Consider the following 23,922-nt stretch of genomic DNA (forward strand, 5'->3'; position numbering starts at 1 on the left):
GGATTTAATTTCTTCGGCCTTAATTTCTTTAGGTCTTAGTTTCTTTAAATCCACTAGAATTTTTCTATTAAATGCATTAATTATTGTAAATCATACAATGAAGAACTCTCTCAAATCCAATATATTATTCCAAAGGCATTTATTGTGTCCTAAACTTGCAAGTCCCTCTGCTGACCACTGGAAGATGCAAATAAGAATAAAAGAAATCTTTATAAGAGAAAAAATATATAACACATAAATTAGAACTTCTGTGTGCAATAGGTGTTTTCACAGATTGAAAAGAACTAAAGGAGCTCTCTTTACAAGAAAGAAGCAATTTATTCTAACTAGAGAATCAGGAGATTTCTCAGAATAAGCGAAAGTTAAGTTGGATTCATTCATTCCAGAAATATTTCCTAAGCTTATACAACACACCATGCATGGTTCTAAGGAGGGCTAGTAGAGTAACTCTGTAGCCTGAGCATATCAGATCAGAAGAGGACAACCACCACCAGTCAGAACAGGTGCCAAGTGGATATGCTCACTATAGATCTGCAGGTGCAAACCAGTAAGCATGGGCCAGACACCAGGAGGGACAAGGCCACAGAAGGATAACAGTCTCAACAACTGTCTAGACTCTGATTTATGCTCTTCATGTTTGACTTCTTTGATGTCAAATCACAATTTTTTTTTACTTTAATCTGGTGTTAAATTCCTTCAAATGTTAGCTATCAGTGGACTATTTTTCAAAAATTTCAAATTAAGTTCTGTGATTAATGCTGCGAAAATTTAAGCTGTGCTTTATTTGGGACCAAAAACTCAATCAAACAATGACAATTCTAACATCCATATGCCAATAGATACACAAAGAAATGATTTCATATACGAAAGAGATAGGAGGTACCAGTGTCTCACTTTATATCCTTTAGGGCCCCTAGAAAAATGCCATAAACATATTAGATCCCAAATTAATATTTAGTGAATGAATAAATGAAAAAAAGGTAAATGGAAAACTAAATTCTTATTTTCCATTGGAAATTATACTTACATGATGCTTTCTCTTTGAAAAGACCTGGAGTGATCATAAAACTAAAAAATAAATTGCCATGAATACTACTTCTTGGCAAAGAGAAAACGCTTTTACTGCTTATATTGGCCCCCAGAACAAGGCCACTCTGCCCATAACTTGCCAGCATGTATGGTCCTTCTCCAAGCCCTATTTAAATACAAATAAGAGAATTATACATTGGCATAGGATTTTACATTTCAAGTTGTCATTTCAATGGAATGAATTTTAATAACAAAAGATACTTCAAAAATTATTGAACATTTAAACATTTGTCACTAGCAAAATAACTGAACTGTTTAAAAAATAATATATTATAATGATTTAGAATATATACATTATTTAAATTATGTAATTTAGAATATACATATATATATATATATACACACTCACATACAAATGCGTATATGTACATGTAACTCAGTGCCAGATATGAGGTTGATTTAAGCTTTATGGACCTCATGTTTTCTCACCTAGATGAAAGAGTTTTTCTAACCTTCTACTCTAATATTTCAAGATTCTACTTTCCTTTAGCAAACATAAATTTAACTCTATCAACGGCCAGATATTTTGACAGTCTTCTAAAAACCTTCTCTCCCTAGTAGGTTGTGTTACATGAAAACAGAATTCACAGACATGATATACAACATTCTACTGTTCTGGGAATTATTGAATTTCACCAGAGAGGCACATTTGTAAAAAAGAAAATAAGCTGAAGCGCAACAGAAATCGAAGATCTTTTTACTAACTCTGTCATTGTCCATGCTCTTAAATCGTTGCATACAAGGTAGGAAATATTTACTATAGTAAAATAGAACCAAACCTGAAATTCAATCAGAATAATTTTTCTGCAAACTTCATCTTATAAAGAGAAGTATATAAATTATAAACAAGTTGACTAATAGTAAAAAATTTTTATGAGTTAGATTTCATGATAATAAGGTCAGTTTACTTTCAACCCTATCTCTCTGCCATTTAATGTTCTTAATATAACTGAGATACTACAAACTCTGAAGTTTCTTCTAAATCATCAAAATTAAGTTACATAAGTATCAGCTGTAGACTTTTTACAGGTACATGTATATTTTTATGTTGTAGGTTATGTAAAATGCTAATACACGTGTAGTAGTTGATATCATAAAAGATTAATCTGGTTGCTTTCAGTGAATTTCACTTCTCTTCTTTTCTTTAATTTTATCTCAAGGACAATTTTCCTTTCCCAGTCTACTCTTAACACAGAGGGAAATAAAAGTTCAAAGAAATCCAAGGAGTAGGTTTTTTCCCTTTCAGGCTGAAGACACGCCCTGAGAGAAAGGGAGAAGATCATTTGACTAAAGGGTCAAAAACCTTTCAAGTAGAAAGGAGAACGAGAACCAAAATTTCCATCATGAGGCCCAGGAGAAGAGGCAGAGACTCATAGGATAAGTTATCTTCCAGTGTTGTCTCTTCTACTGACTCATCAGCTGGGACACCTCATCAGTGAACAGCTAGAGGCACTTCAAAGGCATGAGGAAAAGAGCTTTATCAGGGTCTTGGACACCTTGAGTAGAGATGGACACTTGAAAGAATTTTGCCCCTACACCAACAGGGAACTGAGCAGACACAGCGGGGAATTTCTCTATGAGCCAGGCAGCAGTGAGGTCCCCGACGCTGTTACAAATGTACACAACACACAGTGTTTCCCCATGAGCCCAAATCTACAACCACCAAAGAAAACTGTATCATTAGTCTCCACCACCTACTGCCTTGTCTTCTAGGAAAGACAAAAGGAACAAAGACTTCCAAAATGCAATTTACTTCAATTTATAAATATATTGATTTGTTTAAATATATAAATAAGTAGATAAATATGTAAATCATCATGAGATACAATTCAAAATGAAGAAGACATATATAAACAACTACAACTTGGAGGTTTGAAATGCCCTCACAAATATTCAGCATTAGAATAGGAGAAAGGAAACAGGCACCTAAACAGAATCTTCTCTCCCTACTGCACAAGCCCCTACTGCAGCAACCCTGAGACAATTGTTGTCTGAGAAATCCAATGGTATAAAAATCGAAAGCTTCTGAATTGACTCCCAGTTGATTGATATCTTGCGTCTGGATTACTTTCATGCATTTTCACCAGCAATTGACAGACAAAAGTCATTGACTTTATCATTAATTTTCTGCGGGAATAAGTATAATTTGACCATCTGCTAAAAGCAATCATTTCCTGCAGTGGTTGTTTAAACGCAGCATTAAGCATGTCCTACCTAATAAAATCACTCTGAACTTAAAACTTGCACAAGAATCCTTAGCAGGATATTGAAGTCTTTACTCACCTATGGCAATAACAATAAACTCTTTATATTTTTAGCAAATGTCATAAAATGAATATGAAGACAATACATACAGTCTCTGTATTAAGGATTATTGAGATAATTTGTACTGTTACCTCTAAATTCTCCAACTCGTTTTTAATTTTCCTCCTACAGAATCACAATTATTTATGTCTGCATTAGTTTTAAATAATAAGTATTTCAATAACAGCGTCCAGTATGTAGTAAATAAAAGGAGAAATACGTCAGCTATGAATATCCAAAGAAGACTAGGTAAATTTACAATAGCTGTGAAATTATTTGGGATGAAAACAATTAAGAATAATAATTTAAAATAATTTTCTTTTCATTACTACTACCAACAATTTCCACAGTTCTATATTCTCTTTCAATCATCTACCTTCATTACATTATTTTTACAAACTCGTACTCTCCTTGGCAGATTGATGCTTTTCCGTATTACTGTGATTATAGGAAGTACATTCCCCGTCACTCCTCTGAGTCTATCAGTGCTTCCGGAAGGCCACGTGCCCTGTGTCCATCCTCTGAATATGACCAATGCAGTGTTACAAATGGAACTAGAAGAACTGGTTGGAAGACTCGTGTAACACATTAGAGACAAGAACCATAGCTAGAAGTGCCCCAGACTTGTTGACAGAAAGGAAAATGCACTAAGTAGCAAGAGGTAGAAATTGAATATTCACAGAAAATTCTGCTTCTGGAAGGGACTGCAGAAGGAACACTGGAAAAGACAAGGCACAGATGGAGATTTTCACAGCAGAACTGTGTGAGGCAGGAATTCTTAAGTGAAGGAGTTATTCGAGCATTTTCTCAAATTGATGTCTGTGTGTGTTGTGTGGAGCACATGATAAAGATGTGTGGTGATCCTTCTTGGACCAGGATGTGCTAACCACACACTAGGCAGTGTAGCATAGAGTCAGGCCCCTTGATTCTGAACTCAGATTGTTTACGAAGTCCAGTTTACGACATTTAGGCTAGGTGACTTTGGCCAAGTTATCTTCTCCCTCTGTGCTTCAGTTTCCTCTTCTGTAAAGTGTTAATAACACTTATCGTAGTGGCATTTTTTGAAGCTTAAATTATATGGTATAAGTAAAGTAAGTAATATAATAAAAGTTATTGTTATTCTTACTGTTATTAATATTAGGCAATCAGTCTCATTTTAAGCATGGAATTCAAAGGATTGATGTGGACTGTGTTTGGGTGTGTGTGTGAGTGTGTTTAAAACCCTAAGAAGGAAATATTTTTGGTTTAGATTTTCTTTAACTATCACAGAATGTTTTTAATGTTGAATTTTTTCCCCCATCAAACTTCCGTAAATGTAATAAAACAACCGAAAACTCAAATGTCCATTTTCTTTTTAACTCATCATCTCTATTTCTCTAAAATTTTCTGGCCTTCTTTGGACTTTTATAGCAAGCAGATTTCTCCCTGGCTCAATAAATTACCAAACATGCCTTGGGTTGGTTGCTTGGGTCTTTTTCAATGGCTCAGCTTTCCTATAACTATTACTCTAACTTGTCCATCATGGGTCCAGAGCTTGTCCAGTCACTGGCACCGGTCACCTTCCTGGATCATCATACCTGTCTGAAATTAGGTCTAAGTGGCTATGCCTTCCTCATTAAACAGGTTTGATGAAAAGGAGGCTCCAATTCTGCTGACTCTTGGCATTTTCACCGAGGATATAACCTCTGTCTTTTACATCTAGGCCTTAATTTTAGGCAGCACCTCCTCTTACACTTCTCATTGCAAATTTGGATGCTTGATGGGGCTAGGAGATTTCCATTACCATTACTAAAAAGGTAAGCTCTCATTCCGACAGTATTTAACTAATTATTTTTGCCTACAGAGAGAGGCAAATAAATTCTTTATATTATTATCATCACATTTATAATTTGTTTCTTTGATTTCTAAAACGTAATAAAAGTTTTCATAACGTCTATATTTACATATAATGGTAAAAGTTATGCATTTGGTGTATCTTTCATCCTTTTTACCTAAAAAATTAGGTAACTTTACTCATTCATTCATTCATTTCATTCAAAAATTATTGAGGGCCTCAGGTGCTGAGAACTTAGTTACACGTTCTTTTATTTTGCAGGGAATAAATTTTAACGCAAATACTTCGAAATTTAGACATATTTTAGCACGCAAAGGCTTTCATTTAGCTATATACCAAATTATGGACTAGTCATACTTTGTTCCCAGCAAAGTTGTTCAAAAACTTTCAATCTGAAGATACATTTAATAAAATACTATAGTGATAGTTTTTAAATGCCACATACCTTCATTGTAATATTCACAATCAAGTGCTAAAAGAAAAAAAAGAAATATTAAACTATATAATACTCTGACCACTTACCTAAATGTGTGTGATAAGGTCACATGTTTATCAATGACAGAGTGTAAGAACGCAGAGTGACATCATTATTTGGGAACTTCCTTTGAGCAAAGACAATTCTTTAAGAGTGTTGTGTTGTAACTAATGAAATTTCATAAGATCAATTTATAGGTATGACAACTGGAAGTGTTACAATCATAAGCTGCTCTTCAGATGACTTACCATCTACACAAGTAAATGAAAAGTTTAAAGAGTTAAATCTGAAACCAAATTCAAAATGATGTTTTTAAAAATATGTTTCCTATAGTCAGGACAGTGAAACTTCACAGCCATAAGAAGAATGGAGTCATAAACAATTTCTCTGAGGATGGTTATCTTAAATTTTTCTTTTTACAAATCCTTTAGCTATACTACAATTTATCTCCATTGTGAAGAATATAAAATTTAGTCATCTTAAGAAAAGTCTATTTCCAAGAGTCCCATGCTGCTAGTTCTATGATAAGACAATTAATATAGATCTTCTTATAAGGTTGCCACCTATGATGGTCTAAGTGGGTACTCACAACAGATAGTAGATGACCTCCAGTGAACCGATACCCCTTCCTGACAGCACTTGTATGCATACGCTGCTACGTTCGTGCATAAACATTCACAATCCCCACCAAGATTACAGTTGCATGTGTCTTCATGGCAATTTTTGGCAAAAGAAGTAACATCAATCTGAAAATGAAGTGAAAGATGAAACAGTTTTGGTAAGTACTAGCTATAATTGATTAAAATTCAACCTTCTAAAAGAAAACTAACTGATAAGAGTTTCAACACTTGAAATTATCAGCTTAACACTGTCACCTAGAAAATTCTCAATATCTTCACCCTCTATATTGCTCAAAGGAGAAAGGAATTGATTAAGCCAATGTAAGCTCAAAGAGCTAGCAAAACATGTAAGGGTATTTACAAACCAATACAATTTCAGGATCTGCAATATAACAGATTAATATTTTGTAGATGTTCATTGTTTCCTTATTGGTATATTCACACAGAATTAAAGGAATGTTGTTACCAATTGTACTTTTACTTGATTTTTATGAATATCAAACTATTTTCTAAACTTCTATTGAGACCTAAAAGTTTTCTGTTAGAAAGGCATTTAGAAATTTAAATTTCTAAATAAATCACATCCCATCATGTGATGGGCTTCTAAACCCATTTTAACTGTGCCATTAGTAATACTTTTAAATTAAATTTTGGGTTGAGGAGAAGAATGCCTATTTGGCAATATTATCTGGAGAAAAACATTTACAACTTTGGTCAATCATTTATGGCTTTGATGATGTATGTAAAAATGCTTCATACACTAAAACAGATTATTACAAATATTCTGTACAAATGTATGTTGTTAAATAAGATGGAGTGAGGGAGAAAGTAAATCAACTAAATTCATCACTTCTACAGAAAAACAAACTACCAACTTTGTCCTCCTACCAATGGTTAGGCAGTACACCTGAAAAGCCAATGGCCAACTCAATTATTTGTCCTGTTCATCTCAATATTATAGATGCAGCAGTACCCACATGAATTTGGAAGTTTATTAAAGTATTCATTTACCACATTGTGGCAAGGAGCAAAAACATCACTGTACAAGATGGAGCACTCCTTCTTGGCATAAGGAAACTTGTTTTGATGTGCTTCACAGGGTTTAAATGATTCACTTGGGCTTTCACACTGTTGAGAAGATTAAGGGAGAAAAGAAAGTTTTCAGAGGAGTGATTTCTGAAGCTGAACCCAGAGTAACCTATCCTAACTTCGTCCATCACAGTCGCATCTAACATATTCTGCTTCTTTTAGACAGACTATACCTAAAGCACCTGCATTCAGCCAACTCAATGTTAATAGCATACATTACTTTTGAAAACAAGTAAACATACAATTAAAATCATGCAATATTAGAGAGAGAGAGCAGAGGTCAATAATTTTTAAGTTGTCTTAAATGTAGCATTTACGTGACTAAAAAACAAATTACATGAACAAACGATTTTCTTTCCTTTAATTTTCACCTCTTTCATTTCTTCACAAGCCATCCATTGAGGAGTTGTACATAGTCATGTGTCTACAGGCTCACCTCCCATACACTCAGCAATTTGCTCTCTGCCTCTTCTAATTCGCCTCCCTGAAACCGCCCTGGCAGGGTCATCATGAGCTCTTCATTACTAAATATAAAAGCAGCTTGTCCAGTCTTCATCTCACTGGACCTTTCGCTACCTTTGATTCTGTTTGTTACTTTGCCCCTCTTAGACATCTCTCTCATTTGTTTTCAGTAGCACCATTTTCTGCTGGGTTTCCTCCTAATTTGTTGGCTGCCCTTCCCCATTCTCCTTCCCCCTCTCTTCTTTGCAAAGCTTGATCCTCAAACCTCTGTTTTTCTCATTCTATACACTTCTCAGGGCTTCAACAGCCTGAATATACTAGTCACTGCCAAATCCATATTTCCAGCCCAGGTCTCTTTCCTGAATCTCAAAACTGGACATTTCCACATAAACATCTCTTTCACTTCTCTGTCAACACATTCTACCCTGTACTTATCTCTACACCGTTGTCCTGTCCCCACTGTCCCCGACCCTGCCTTTGCCCTGCCTCAGGGAAGAGCACCAGCATCTACCCAATAAGCCAGGAAGGTAAGAGACTTTCTTGAATTCTCCAGATCCATCCTTCCTAACACGACCTTTCAACAGATGCTGATGATTTTAATCTTTTATGTCTCTCAAATCCATATAGTTTCCTAAGTCTCCACAGACTTAACATTGCCAGCTGGATTATAAGAGCCTCCTAACTAGCATAGGGGTTTAAGTCCAGATCCTGGCACTCCCATCTTGCAGCTCCATACTTTGCACTCCTGCCGTTCCCTATTTCAAAGAATCCCCCACCACCATATTGAACTTCTTGAAATTCCCATTAGGCACCATCCTACTCTAGTCTTCCTGACACCTTCTCAAGGCTGCTCGCTCCTTCCTTGCTATACTCTTTCCCATCATCTTCACTTTTCAAGCTCAATGGCACCTTCTTCAGGAACCTTCCTTTGACCATTATTAACTCCACATTGTGCTCACCTCTATCAAAGCCCCTATCTCATAATTTCCTTGTTAATTTTTCTACTTTATCTACTAACCTAGACTCTAAATTCCTTAGCGACAAAGGCTGCATTTTAATCGTATTGTGTGTTCATATAACCTGGAAAACACTAAGTGCTAAATAAAACTTACTGAACGAAAAAATTTTATATTCGGATTTGTCCATGACACGGTATAAGAAAACATTTTTTAGTGAGTTTAAAATTCTTTAATTAGTCTAAATATTTAAGTATTATTATAAATTAACTTTTACTTAATTCATTTAAAAAGAGGCAAGTTTTTCTTCAAAAACTTCTAAATGTAACAGGATCTCTGATGGCTGTAATAAAAAGGATTTTGTTTCTCTCCATACAGTGGACATCTTATACAAGAAAAAATAAAATCTTTACACTCTTCAGCTTAGACCTAACTGAAATACGCTGCATAAATTTTACTGAATAGATGTTTGCCCCAGTCCTCTTTTATTTTTTTGAAGAGATTTAGATATATTAAATAAATTAGACAAAGTAGTAAAGTAACTAACCAAATAGTAACCAATCAGGAAATTGTGGACACTCCTTTCAGTAGAAAGAAAAACAGGCTAAAAAAAGGTAGAAGATAGTAGAACCAATTTCCAATTTGACTCAATTTTCTGAGTTCATCATTTCTCACAGTGTGTCCCATAAAACACTCTTTCCTTGAAAACTAATACATGAAATATTGCTTCTGTGCCATTAAGTTTGGGAAATACTTCAAACACTCCCTCTCTTGGGTGCTTATGATGCTTCAAGAAATCCTTCAAAAAAGAAATATATCTAATAATTTATTCAAACTGCTCCCAAAGGTAGTTGACCACAAATCCACTCCCCACCTTTCCCCACGCCCCCACACACAGCCATGTTCCAGAGAACAAATTAAGAGTTAACAAGTTAAGAAATTCTGCCTTTATTTATTCCTTGCTTTGAGTTGGCAAAAGTTACATCATTCGAAACGCAAACAGATTGATAAAGCATTTTGCTATGGAATGAAAAGTGTGAGATTAGAAGATGTGAATGTTGCCTCTGCTTCTTCCTAAATTTATAATATTAGACCCATCATTTAACCTTCCTGAGCCTCAATTTCTTCATCTATAATATGAGGAAATATCCTTCATATTGCAAGGTTGTCACAAGAATGATATGAGAAGATAAATGAGAAAGTGGTTTGTCAACTGTGAATTACTATACAAATATTACATAAAATAGTTTTACGTAAATAATTTTTCTTGTAAGAGTCATATGTTCCAGTGAATAAATATATCAAAAAATATTTGTTTAGTTCTAAAACACATGTATTCAACTTACCTGTCCCAATGCCCAGCTATCTCCAAATACCTGGGCATTTCTGACTTCTAAGTTATTAGATGTGGTCATATCATTTGAAGTACATTTGTCAAAGTTCCCACATAATCCTGAGAGTTTGTTCTAAAGTAAAAGAAAATTAACATGGAATATTCTATGCTCATTTTAACATTTAAGGACTCATGTTCATTAAAATTTTAAAATAGACATTTTGAGAATTTTCACAACCATTTAAAACATGTTTCAAGAAGGTGGAATTTCATACATATTTAATTAAGTTTAACAATTATTTCAAATTCTCAAAAATGTTTTATCATTCCCTAAATTTTATCTTTCCACCCTTACCAATGTCTTAGCACTGATACAACTAACAACATAAGTAACTTGGAAAAGTATAATACAAACACTACAGTATGTCTGTGTGTGTATATATATATGTAAATAAATTTTTAGTGACGAAAGATCTATCTCCTGACACGTTTAAGGTTTTATAACACTATATATGTTGAAACAATAAGAATAATTCAGTTTTCTCTACATCAGATTTGAAAAGCACAACATTCAAAACATAACTTTTAAAGAAAAAGTTAACTTTAATATTCACAAATCATGCAACCATGAGACACAATAATGGAAACCCAAGTTTTACCTAATTTTTGTAAAGATTGTTATGGGTTGTGAAATGCTTACCACAAGTGCCATATGGATTATTTACATCAACAATGTCCAATGCATTTTCTCAAATAATGTGAAAAACTTCATTCTTAGGGGAAGAAGGTAGACTAAGAGTACAGGAAAGAATGACCTTCTAAAAACAACGGAAATCCTCCTTAAAACTTTGAAATTAAACAAACTGAGCTCTCTCTTCATACTAGAGAATGGAATATAGCCTTTCTTGAATGGTGAAGTAGGCGGCCTGTGTTTCTGGCAAAGCTGACAATAACCCTAGTATTACAGCTGCCATGACCTCTGCTCTCAGCAGGCACAATATCTATGCAAAGACAGCATCCACTTCCACCACCGGTCACCCAAAGATTTAACGCAGCAGTAGGGGCCATGTATAAAAATAAATGGCTAATTTGTTTCCAAAAACTAGGGAAGGGAGGATAATGATGGAGAAGAGTAGAGAAAAATATTTAAAGAAGCATAGCAATGACAAAAGTATTTCATCTTCACCAAAGAAATGCAAGAAGCCAGCAAACACCTAGGAATAGATCTTTGGACTTTATCTCACTTAGGGGAAAGAAAATGTCTTCAATATACAATTATATCTCAAATTTGCAATATATCAAAATCTTTTAAATGTGTATTTTTTCCATAGTTTTATGAGAACATGTTGTTACTATCCCGATTTTTCCCTTACTTGTGACAGATTATATCCACAAGTCTCAATTTCAATTTCAGATAAACTGGATTTTTAAAATATATCAATGTTTTAAAAACAACTTTAAAATATTTAAGAAAATTTTAAACATTTAAAATACACATATTTAATAATACTACAATATTTAATAGAAAAGAAGATTTAAAACAATTTAAAATACAAATTGCTGAAAATTGGAAACAATCCAGATTGAATCTTCAACCATGAATAGATAAAACAAACTGGTACATCCACACAACAAAATGTTACTCAGCAGGATAAAGGAACAAACTATTAATTCAGTCAACAATAAGGATGAATCTTAAATGTATTTTGCCAAGTCAAAGAAGCCAGACCCAAAAGGCTGTATATTGCAGGATTCCATTTATATTATATTTTGAAAAGGCAAAACTATAGGGATGGAAAATGGATCACTGGTTGCCAGGGGTTGGAAGGTAGAGTTAGGAGGTGACAATAAAGGGGCGACATGGGAGAAATTTGGGAGTTGATAGATCTGTTCTATATAGAACTGTGGTGGTAGAGACACAACTCCATGCATTTGTCAAAATCCATAGAACTGTAGATCATAAGAATAAATTTTTTACATTTAAAAAAATAATTTTACTATAGGTAAACTTTAAAAAATATCCAAAATGTGGAGGAAAAGATGGAATGTAGATTGTAACAAATGAATCTAAGTGTATTATAAACATATCACATGACCACACTGAAGGGGGTGGGAAGAAGGAAGCTGACCCAAGTAACTTTGGAAAACTGGATACTGAAAAGTTAAAGTCAAAGAGAACTGAACGCAACACTGTACCTGGTAGGTAAAGTTGTTCTACACTGGTGAATGAGTTAGTAATTCTGAAAATATAACCTAGTTCTTAAAGGAAAACATCAATCATTTTATTTCCATAAAACATCAAAAGGTAAATGTAATTTCACTTTTTGCATCTCATTTGGACCTACCTTCCACTGTGGTCCAACTTTGATATGAATGGTTGTCTTTGTATCCCAAAGAAGAGTGATATCTTCCCCTGGAAAGTACACTACTATGTAGTACCCTGCCTTCCAAAGCTGGTATGTAGGTTTATTTTCCAGAAAAAACCCTGATCGTTTCTTAAAAAACAACAACAAAATAAAGAAAAAAATGAATTCATCGTAAACATTAAGTTAATAGCCACCAATAAATATCCACGTACTAGTATTTTTGCTTGGCCCTGTCTTTTATGAATTCTGTAGTAAAAGACAAAACAAATGCATAAAATAGGAAACACATAAAATTGGTAATGAGACACAAACTGGAGATGGGCTCAACACAGATAAAAGAGCAAAGAGGAAAAAGTGTTTGAACACGGAAAAGAGATAAACAGGGCGTGGACAGAGAGGACACAAAGGGTACATCTGCTGACTCAGAAATTCTATACTGATGATGAATAAATGATTTCTATGTAGGACGTTGCCTGCATAATTGAACAACAAAAGCACAAAGTGTGTGTGTGTGTGTTTGTGCATATATATACAGACATACACATACACACACATGCACACATATATACGTGGCAGGGGAGGAATGAACTGCCATCAAAGGGACAAAGGACTTAGGAAGGCTTCCTCAAGGGGTGGATTATGAACTGATCTGTACAAGGCCATACATCGGAAGGTGTACGGGGCTGGAAAAGAGAATGGAGAAGAAATCACTCCAAACAAAAGGAATCACTTGAATAAATGCTTAAGGGGCAGGAAAGTCTAAGATTTGTTCAGGACTAAGGAGAGCACCAAAGGACAAGAGTATGGATTCCATGGCAAGCATAGTCTGAGATCCTTTGCAACCAAGACACCTGTATAGTCAAGGGCGGTTATTCCATGCGAAAAATATTCTCAGTACTTTTGAATAGGAAAGTGACTGACCATGTTTGTAGATTAAAAGAAAATAATTTATGTGAAGAAAGTATAATAGTAGGGAGACTAGAGACGGAACCCATTGGGAAAATTTAGAGTCTCTTTAGCCTAAAATGAGGATGTCCAATATTCTTTATGAGCAGGGGCTAGTCTCTATAAAAGATTACACTGAGGGGGCTGGCCCCGTGGCCGAGTGGTTAAGTTCGCGCGCTCCGTTGCAGGCATCCCAGTGTTTCGTTGGTTCGAATCCTGGGCGCGGACATGGCACTGCTCGTCAGACCACGCTGAGGCAGCATCCCACATCCCACAACTAGAAGAACCCACAACGAGAAATATATAACTATGTACCGGGGGGCTTTGGGGAGAAAAAGGAAAAAATAAAACCTTTAAAAAAAAAAAAAAGATTACACTGAGTTTGACACTGAAATTAACTCATATAACAACTTCAAAATTACATAGTTTTCAAAATTACGTGGTTAAATCAAAGTAAGTAAAACAAATTTATCCAGAAGCAAAATAAAAATTGTGAAGAAAATATGAAATCGTTTGGTTATTTTTCTCCTCCAAGTAATAATAAAAGCATAGTTTGGAAACACTATATTGCGGTAGACATTTTTATAAAAGTACCACAGGGAAAATTAAATAAACTTAGTCACAGCCATGATAAGTTTTCGGTCTCCTAGAGCAAGGTCATATTTATAAGTGCTCAGCATATTGTATATGACAGTATATATTGTGTATAACTGTATATGTTATTAACAGATGCTACCTGACCTCAGTTCCTTCTACTCCAAAGTGCCAAGCTGGAGGTATGGGGCAAGGCCCTGGGTGCCTGTGAGGGTCTGCACCCAACCTGGGAGTTTCCTTGTGCCTTAGTGAGCAAGGCATTAAATGATAAAGAAAAAAACATCACTACAGGTCAAGAAAGACTGCAAAACAAAGGAAAAAATTGTTTTCCTGTTTTGGACTAGGGGCCCCGCATTTTCATTTTTCACTAGGTGCATGCAATGTGTAGCCTGTCCTGCCCCAAGTCACTCTCTGCCATAGAACCTATTTTTATTGTTTTGATTACATTTTTCAGTGCCTTTCTATTATCGGACCTGACTTTGGCTTTATTATCCATCTTTCCCCCATGCGAATGTTAGCTTCTTGAAAGATGTATTTTGTCAAGTTTATGGTGGCATCCTCAGCTTCTAGACCAAGGCACGACTCATATATTTTTAACACCTTCCTGCACTGGCCTGTTCACAGGTCTCACCTTCCAGCAACAATTAAGGCAAGTAAATGAAATATTTGTAGCTTCTAGCTCCTTTTAAATCCATGAAATATTCTTTCACGTATTTTTCTATTAAAGTTCCCTCAGATTGGTTGACTTACCACTAGAACACAAAATGAATTTTGGATAAAGCATCTTATGATCAGATTTCCTTCAGTTTGGTTTTGCATCAATTATCCTGATATAAAACATCTTTCCTATTTGCCTGTAGAGGTAAAATCCTTCATTTTTGTTAGACAGGGCAGTTTATGACAGGACAAATAATCCTTCTGGTCAAAAGGAGATGCTGTTCTCTTTTTTCTCAGATTAGGAAGTAAGGATGCTTCTCCTTAGAAGAGTGAGATATTATGCATTGCCCAATATAGACACCTCCACCTCAGATGAGAATCATAGCACTTTAAACAAACTCTAGCAATGTTAGAAAGAGAAGCTGCAACTGTGGAGAATTAAAGCATTTAAAATACAGCTTAAATAAATTCACAAAATGTTTATATCTTACATATTTGATAAAATTAGAAGTGCGCATTTATTAAGAAAAAAAGGTTTATTTTCTTTCCTTAAACAAGTAACCCATCTGCCATAAAATAAATGGTACTTATTTTCACTTTTCATGTTCAAGAACAAACACTAGCAGGGGATTTGTTAGGATCAAACTATTTTTATGACTTTTCATCTTCCTTCATACATCATGACCTCCGTGAAGGAGATTCTTCAGCATCTGCTTACAGGTGAAAATTGGAGTTGAAAGTTACACAGAGCTGTAATTACCACTTCAAAAATGTGTCCAACTGCTTTCATAAGAGCATTTACCATTTTCTCTTCAGTTTTTTCTTTTTTTTTTGAATCACATCCCTATTCTTAGAGAGAACCTTCACCTCTAAAAGAATATCTGGCTGGTGGTTATACTAAACTGCAGCAATTAGTTCAAAAGGATGTCAAGGTGACTGCAGAAACTCTGTTTTGCCCAAAACTTGATCGCTGCCTGGTTGGTCTCAATGTTTCTGACTGAAATAAAAGGTATGTTCTAGAGCACTGGTTCTCAAACGTTAGTGTGCAGAAGAATTTGGGGTACCACTAAAAATCTTGATTTTCATTCTCAACCTCAGCCATTCTAATTACTGAGGTGGGGTGAAGAATCAGCTCTTACAATAAATATTCCAGATTATTTTAATGGAGAAGTTTTTCACACCAAACTTTTAGAAACACTATTTTAAAATCTAAAAAAGAAAAAAAAGCCACTTTTCAAAGGCCATATGTCAGATCATGTCACTTCTCATCTCCAAAATTTCTTACTTGTAAAATAAGCGCAAATATCTTACACCATTCAAGAGGCTCTGTGGTCTGGAATCAGCCTCCGTTCTACTGCCCTCGCCCCCACGCCCCCTGCCTTGAAGTCAGTCTGGACACTCCTCCCCGAATCTCACTGCCACGCCCTCCCTCCACTATCCCCACACTCTTCAACCAAACTCAACCACCCGCAGTTCTCCAAACATGCCATTTTACCTTTCAGTTCCGTTCCTTTCAACACGATCCTCCCTCTGTATTAAATGCCTCTCTACTCTCTCTTTTCATCTGGCTAATACCTACTCATCCTTTAAGACTCAGTTCAAATCATTTAATCCAGAGCATGTCTTCTGAGCCTTCCAAAATAAGGAAGGTGAAGAAGAAGAGGACAGACTTTTCTTGCAATTCATTCTTTCATTTAATCCTCATAGGAACTAAAGAACTCGATTCTGTAAACTTCCCAAATTGCCAGATGGGAAAGTTGCAGCTTGGAGAGGTTAAGCGCCTCGAGGGCCCGCCCAAAGTGACACAGCAAGAAGGTGACAGAACTGGGGTTCAAAGTCAGCATCGACTGCCTCCAAAGTCTGTGTTCTTCACAACTACCCCAAACATCCATGTTGGCTTAGGTCTTCTTCTCAGGGATTCCCATACCATCCTATACACACCCCTGCCATGGCACATCACACTGCACATTCTTATTTACTTGAATGTATTCCTCCCCTGAGTATAAGCTCCTTAAAGGCAAGCATAGTGTCTTTACATTGTGTTAGTTCCAATAATTAACATAGATTTTAGTACACAGTAGACATTATGAATAAACAAATGAATGAAAGTTATTCATTGTTTCAAATTGGGCAGGCTCCAAAGATACAAGGATGAACAAAGGAGACAGCGGTCCCAATGGTCCAAATTCTCACAGAATTTGTAGAAAAATGGAGAAGATAGACAGCCACATAGGTAATTTCGCTCGTGTGATTCACGTATAACAGGGCACTTGATGGCATGAAGGAGGAGCTCCCTGAGAGATGAGATGAGACCTATCACATAGGAATAAGTCAAATGGAAAGACTGATCCAAGTGGAAGCAATGGCATTCATGAAGAACCAGAGGTGAGAGAAAGAACATAGAGCATGTGAAGAACTGAGAAAGGCTCCAACTTCTGGCACATGTCCTAAAAGCAGAAAGTGATGAGAGGTGAGTTAAGTAGGCAATGGGATTGATGAGTCCTTGAAAGGGCAATGGGAAGTCATTTGAAGGTTTTGAAGCACTAGACTGACAGAGGTTTGATTTTCATTTTAGAAAAATCACCTTGGCTGCAGTGTGGCAGGATGGATTAGAGAGGAGGAATGAAGACTGGAAACCAGGAGTCTAGATTGGAGGATGTTGAAGTAATCCAGGTAATAGGTGAGGGTGGCTAGGGCCAAAATGGTGACCATGGCAATGAAGACAAGAGGAAAGAACTGGCACATGGAGCAGTGGAGTGTGAAAAAGAGATAAGTCAAGCTTGACATACTGAAGCCACATAAAATGACAAAGAAAAAGAAATCTAAATCTTGTAATCATTTACAGAGAAAAGTACCCCAAATTGTTTCTATTTTATTTTCAGTATCCTTAGGACAAGTTAAAATGATCCTAAAAGAAATAATTCACTAACCTGTTTGTAAGGGGTATCATTCAGGTAAATTTCAGTGTCTCCAACTGAAATCAAAACACTTTTAGAACAAACAATGTCATTATCAAAGCATTTCTTGTTCTGGGCAATGACAGATATATCTGAATCATCTGCACTCTGAAATGTCAAAAATATTTTATTAATACAAATGCATAGTATTTATTATTTTTAGTTATTTGTTATTAACAAATCTTAAAGAAGACTGGGATTTACAATGGATTGCATTGAAATTGAAATACAACTTACCTCTAAAACAAAATCATTTTGCTCTAATAATGTGAAGAATTTTATTAAAATATACCAAGATAGCTAATCTGTAAATACTTATCTCTAATATCTCTGTTAAAATTTTGTTCTAACTAATCATTTTTCCCATTTTATTACTACAGCTCAAATTTCTCAATCAGTTTTTTTTTTCTAATAAATACCCAACAAACACATGACCCTCAGGGAAATTTTAAAATAATTATTTTCATTTCAGACATCTCTTGTTTTACTTTAAAAGAGTTTTCTGGCTAAATAATTATTTGCCGATAAGTTAAAATTGAAATAGAGGGGCCACCCTGTGACTGAGTGGTTAAGTTTGCACTCTCCGCTTCGGTGGCCCAGGGTTTCGCTGGTTCGGATCCTGGGCGCAGACCTGGCACCACTCTTCAGGTCATGTTGATGTGGCGTCCCACATGCCACAACCAGAAGTACTCACACCTAGGATATACAGCTATGTACCGGGGGGGGCTTTGGGGAGAAGAAGAAGAAAAATAAAGATTGGCAACAGATGTTAGTGCAGGTGCCAATCTTTAAAAAAAAAATTGAAATAGATACAAAACTTTGGTACACATTCGCAAATAAAATAGTGCATATCATGTGAGGGCTTCCTTTGAACTTCATGTATGTCGTCTCATGTAATTCTTATCATAATTTTTTGAATTAAGTAATACGTCCATTTTCAGATCAGGAAACAGAGGTTAAGGAGGATTAATTGATGTCCAAGAACACTTAGCTAAATAAGAGCAGAGACAGAGTTCAAAACCCTAGTTTTTTCTTATGCCATTTGTAGAGAAATTAGGAAGGGTCTAGCAATGGTTAAGGAGGAAAGTCAGTTGTAACTTATGTGGAATTCTTAGTTTCAGAGAATATCATTTAGCTGCACACACTCTACATCTAAGCCCCTCGCTTTCCTTTGACAACCCTCCACTCCACCCACCAAGAACACTCTCTAGAATCAGGGTTCTAATTTTGTGTCCAGTTTCATGATAAGTTTCTGTAGTTCTACATACCCTGGAAATTCATTGTGAAATGTTGCTTTTGAGTATCTGTAATTTTTCTAGGAAGAAAGTCCACGTTTTTGGTCAAATTTTGAAGCAGTTCTTATCCCTTCAGAAGTTAAAGCCACTGCTCTAGGAGCCCTTCCACTAACTTGGAGAAGGTGAGAATTTTATCAGAAGGAAAATGACGTTTCTCTTTGAACTCAGTGTCCAATTTTCAAAGGCACACGTGTATTTCCTGAATCCTTTTCATTTTTAGGCATATGGACCAGTGTTTATCTTCATTGTGAGAAAATTCTTTAAATGTTTGGAAGTCATACAGGTCTTGATGGAAATTCTCCACACTTAGTTTTTCACATAACCAGTAATATGAACCCTAGCTCAATATACCTCTTGGCTTGGCCAAATTCTTCCCGTCTTATTGGTAATTATTATAGCATAGTGCCTAGAGGGTAGGTTTTCGACGAATGATGTTGACAGAGTAATTAATGTGTCCCTCTGTGACCCATTTTTCCTTTCTTCATAGGAACTGAGAGCTTTTGCTTATTCTTAAACAATACTTTCACAAAGCATTGCCTAAATTTTGAAAAGGAGAATAATAAGGGTCATTAAGATGATTATGGCATTGTACTACTCAAAAAAAATAATGCTACATTTTTCTGCCTTTGTGAATGATTTTCAAAGAAGAAAAAAGTATAAAATTCAGGGTTTTGTTTTGCTCTTTCTCTCAGGGATAGTTATTTAGATTAAGAGAAGTGAAAAGTTGGCTTAAAGGCTTCTATTGCCATTACATTTCTATTACTATTAATTAAAGTGCCTCAATGTTTGCTTTATTCTTTATATTAAATCAGAAATGCCAAGAAATATTCTATATTGTATGGCCTGCCTTATAATATAATTTTATGTTGACACTAACTTGAAACAATATCAATTCCTAAGAGTCATGTTTCTACAATTTCCATTTCTAATGTATTTTAAGTTAATATTGGGTTTGGAGATAATGCTACACAGTTGCTAAGCAACATGGTAAGCAATAATTACAAAGCTAGAGGGAAAAGGTCAGCATCAATGTGCCACACGGATTCCTCAAACCCTTTATTCTCAGGTACTGAAAACATTGATAGAGAATATTCTCCCAAGTAATTCTGAAACATAAAATGTCAGCACCTCTCAACGTGGTATATTATTTTACTCTACATGTTTCAGTCTAATAACCTGCCACAGCCCCAGCCCCTTTTAAGGGGAACTAGCCCACACAAAGTTCCTGCTGATACAGTAGCTGTGGGCGGTCATGTTTTATATCCTATAGCTGACTGGACCCAAAGCAGCACATTCATTGATGGCCCAAGGAACTTGGAAAAAAGACAGCTCTAGCCAATTAAATATCTCTCAAATTTGAACCAGAAAACAGCGATTTTAAAAAGAAAAGCTTTGTAGTAAGACCTGAGGACGAATAGACAGAGATAGCTAGAAGGTCGAGTAGGGGCTGAAAAGGGGAGAGCAAGCTTAAGCTATGGAGGAAGCAGAACAATGACTGAACCGAAGCAAAGTCAGAGAAGAAGTACAGAAAGGAGAGTTACACAAGCAAGCCCGAGCAAGTAGAGAGCAGAGCAGCCACACGGAGGTTGTCCAAGCTGCACGAACGACATCAGAGCATCCACGACTTCCTGCCACCCAGGAGGCGAAACCACACCCCTCAGTCATCACCTGTGTGAAGTGCACTGTCCTGTTCAGGCTTTTCCTCCAGATGTTATTGCCCTTAGGGTTTTCACGCAAATTACCACAGCACCCCCTACTGTTTGTTTCCTGAATAGCAAGCGCTTAACCAGAGTGCCAGAGAAGGAAAACCATCCTAAGGTGCTGGGTCACTAGGAAAGAAATCTACTTGAAAAACGCTGATAAGGAAGCGAGCTATAATGAGGTGAAATACTCCAGGACCAGTGCCTCCCCCTCCCGTGAGACTTCCCTGTTTACTGTTTCTCTAATCAAAATCAGTTACATTCCCACCGCTGAGCTTTCGTTCCACCCAGTCTTCTAGCTTCCTGTATTAATGATTCCCCCAAATGTAAATCAATTGAGGGTAAAGCTAGTCTTAATAAGTGTACCTTTGACAGCTCCTAGTATAGAGGCATGAAGTGTAGACTTAATTAATTAATTAAAAATAGAAATATAGAGAAACAATTACTGGAAAACCTATGCCAAAGTGCTATTGAAATGTGTTAGATTTTAATACATAGGGTCTATTATCTAAGTATGCAGACTATTACACTGCAAAGTAAATACTGAACTTTACTATCTAAGATTAGTAATGGAAATAAATCTTATGGATAAAAGATCACAATCATCTTGCTTAAAATTTCAAAGATAAAATATTTAAGAATTAACTTACATGGATAAAGTAGAAAATTATTTAAATACTAATTTCCTGAAAGGGCATTTAAAGAATTAATTCAATAAACTCCAAGATTTTCATCTTCTTATTCAAATAGATTTAAAAAATATGCCGAAGTATTCCACAAAGTTTTATTCATTTAATTTTATTTTAAAAATTAAATAAAATGAACATAGATTTCATTTCCATTTTAACTTTGGCAGTATTAATGTATCAGAATTGGAGGGTATTTTATCTGAGATTTTACCATATAATTTAATTTAATTTAATTTAATTTAAAACATTTCTAATTTTGCTGATATACAAATGTTTAGAAAACTATAAAAAACTGATTTGAGTTGAAAATATCCACTGCAATATAGACAAGATATATTATACTAAATATCAATAAACGTCCAAGTCGCTGTCTTTCTGCCTCTGACTCCTTTGTCTTCAGCATGTTTGTGACATACACAATATAAGTGAAAACTGCATTGTTAGGGGAGGTCGTGGAGAGGACATGACATCTGGTTGACCTGGAGGCTGGACCTGGACAATCAGAGACTCCCCACGCCCCACTCTGTCCTTGGAATGTATGTTCTGTCCACTATGCCCACAGCCAGAGCCATTTTCAAGGACTCAGCCTTGAAGAGATTGCGTTGGTGGGACGATCTGGATGGCATACATGACTGAACCCAGCTCAGGCCTCTAGATGAACTTTTAAGGTTCTGGCAGGTGAGTGTAGAGATCTACTCTCTTGTGGCTGCCCAAGACAAGCTTCCTATGTAAGCTCCCTGGCTCATTAAAACTGCCACCTATGCATCTGGAGTGACCTGCTCTCTCTTCCATCTCCACTTGCCCGCCCCATGCAGGGACCAGTTCAGATTTCATTTGGGAAGCTGTGGAGTTTGCAAGCCAACACGCACTCGGAAGACAAACCACATTAAGAATCTCATTTTTAGGGAACAACGATGATTGGATTAAAGACGGTTAATACATACAAACGATTCCTATTTGAAGAAAATTTTAAATTGGCTACCCATCTCCTGAATCTAAAACTTTCTGATAGTTTTACAGTAGTTTTTCTTCTATGAAACTAAGCTGGAAAAAGAGATTTGGAGACAATCATAGTTGGTAAATAGGAAGTCAGTGAAGAACAACAAAATATTTTTTTAGGGAAAAAGGCTATCACCGATCACCTTTAGGATGGCCAAAGGAAGGAAAAGTAAGAGAAAGATAGTACATTTATCATCTTTTAAAAGAAATACTTATGTATCAATCTTAGAACGTTTTAGGGCCTCAATTTGTTCCTTAATTTTACTATTTCCTTTTTCATTTAATTATATTCCCTTAACATAATTTAATTTCTTATTTGACTAATTCCATCATCTCTTTCATAACTTCTAGAAAGTACAAAATATTTTTACTTTATGGGGAGTAACTTTTATTCAGAACGAAATCCTCATCTGATTTTTAAATGCTAGTTCTTTTTTTCTCTTTTTTTAATATTTTGCTGAGGTGCCACAATATTGTATAATTTGCATTTATTTTTATTTGACAGAGAAAGCTCTATTTCTATTAGGATCTTTATATTTGCCTGAATAGAGTGCAATGGATTTGTCTTGACTTCCTTTCCTCTCTGTTTTCATTTCCTATGGATAAATGAATAAATAAAACAGGATCTGTACCTTCAAGGTACTATGAGATCAGAAGCAAAAAGTTTTGTAGAGGACACAGGTGTGGAAACTCAGAACCTGTGAGCACTGGTGTTTTAAGATACTCTTGGGGAAAGGAGCCAGCAGAGGAAACTGAGGAATGGTCAGAGATGAAGGACCAGGAAAAGCAGTAGAATTACCTCAGAGAAAACCAGACAAGAACGACTTCAAGAAAAAAGAAAAACATTTAAAAGTTTAACTGGATTTTGCATTTAGGCCATCATTGACTTTGACAGCGGCATTTTTTATGAGTTTTGTGATTAGGTGATTAACAACTCTCCCTTACCAGCCCAAAGTTCAAAGGAGGCAAGACCCACATCTATTTTGCTCATCATTGTGCCCCCACTTCCCAGTCTAGGACCTGACCCACAGAAATCACACAAGGAATATTAATGTGGAAGATGATGCATGGTGGGGGAATTTGAGAGCAATGAAATTAGAAGAGTTTCAGTGGCTTAAGGAAAGCATGAAACATCTGAAATATCACCTGAAGAGAATGTTGAAAAACCTAACCGAGAACAAATTATAAGAAGAAAGCTAGAAGTGTTTGGGGTTTGTCACAGATTAAAGAAGTAGAGTTTGGCTCTGAATCTGGGAGTTGGAATATTATACTTCCCATTTTTGCTGGACACATCCAGTGTTCTCTTTTTCTTTGAGTTTATAGCACAAGTTAAGGTACTGTTTGGTTTCTCATCTCTTTTTTCTCTTAAACAAGTCAATTCAGGAAATACAGATATGATATTTGTCCTATATTTGCTTCAACACACTTAAAAAATAATGTGTTTTATAACTCCATCTGTGCATGTATTACTTTGATAACATTACAAAGGGCAAATGTTGAAGAAAAGGAAAAGATTGCTGAAAACATCCAAAAATAAAAGCGTATTCATTATAAAAAA

At 35.7% G+C, this 23,922-nt stretch overlaps 1 protein-coding gene across 1 annotated transcript in view; it reads right to left on the bottom strand.

Moving 5' to 3' along the window:
• Window positions 1-23,922, bottom strand: part of OTOGL (otogelin like) — a 143,049-nt gene that overhangs the window by 50,622 nt on the left and 68,505 nt on the right. Inside the window, exons 26-32 of the mRNA XM_046646650.1 lie at window positions 17,655-17,789; window positions 12,508-12,657; window positions 10,176-10,295; window positions 7,334-7,450; window positions 6,292-6,448; window positions 5,673-5,699; window positions 1,028-1,195 (exon numbers count right to left, since the gene is read on the bottom strand). Coding sequence (XP_046502606.1) covers window positions 1,028-1,195; window positions 5,673-5,699; window positions 6,292-6,448; window positions 7,334-7,450; window positions 10,176-10,295; window positions 12,508-12,657; window positions 17,655-17,789 — 874 coding nt within the window. The remainder of the gene's footprint in view (window positions 1-1,027; window positions 1,196-5,672; window positions 5,700-6,291; window positions 6,449-7,333; window positions 7,451-10,175; window positions 10,296-12,507; window positions 12,658-17,654; window positions 17,790-23,922) is intronic.

The sequence above is a fragment of the Equus quagga genome, chromosome 19, assembly GCF_021613505.1.
Source record: "Equus quagga isolate Etosha38 chromosome 19, UCLA_HA_Equagga_1.0, whole genome shotgun sequence".
NCBI lineage: Eukaryota > Metazoa > Chordata > Mammalia > Perissodactyla > Equidae > Equus > Equus quagga.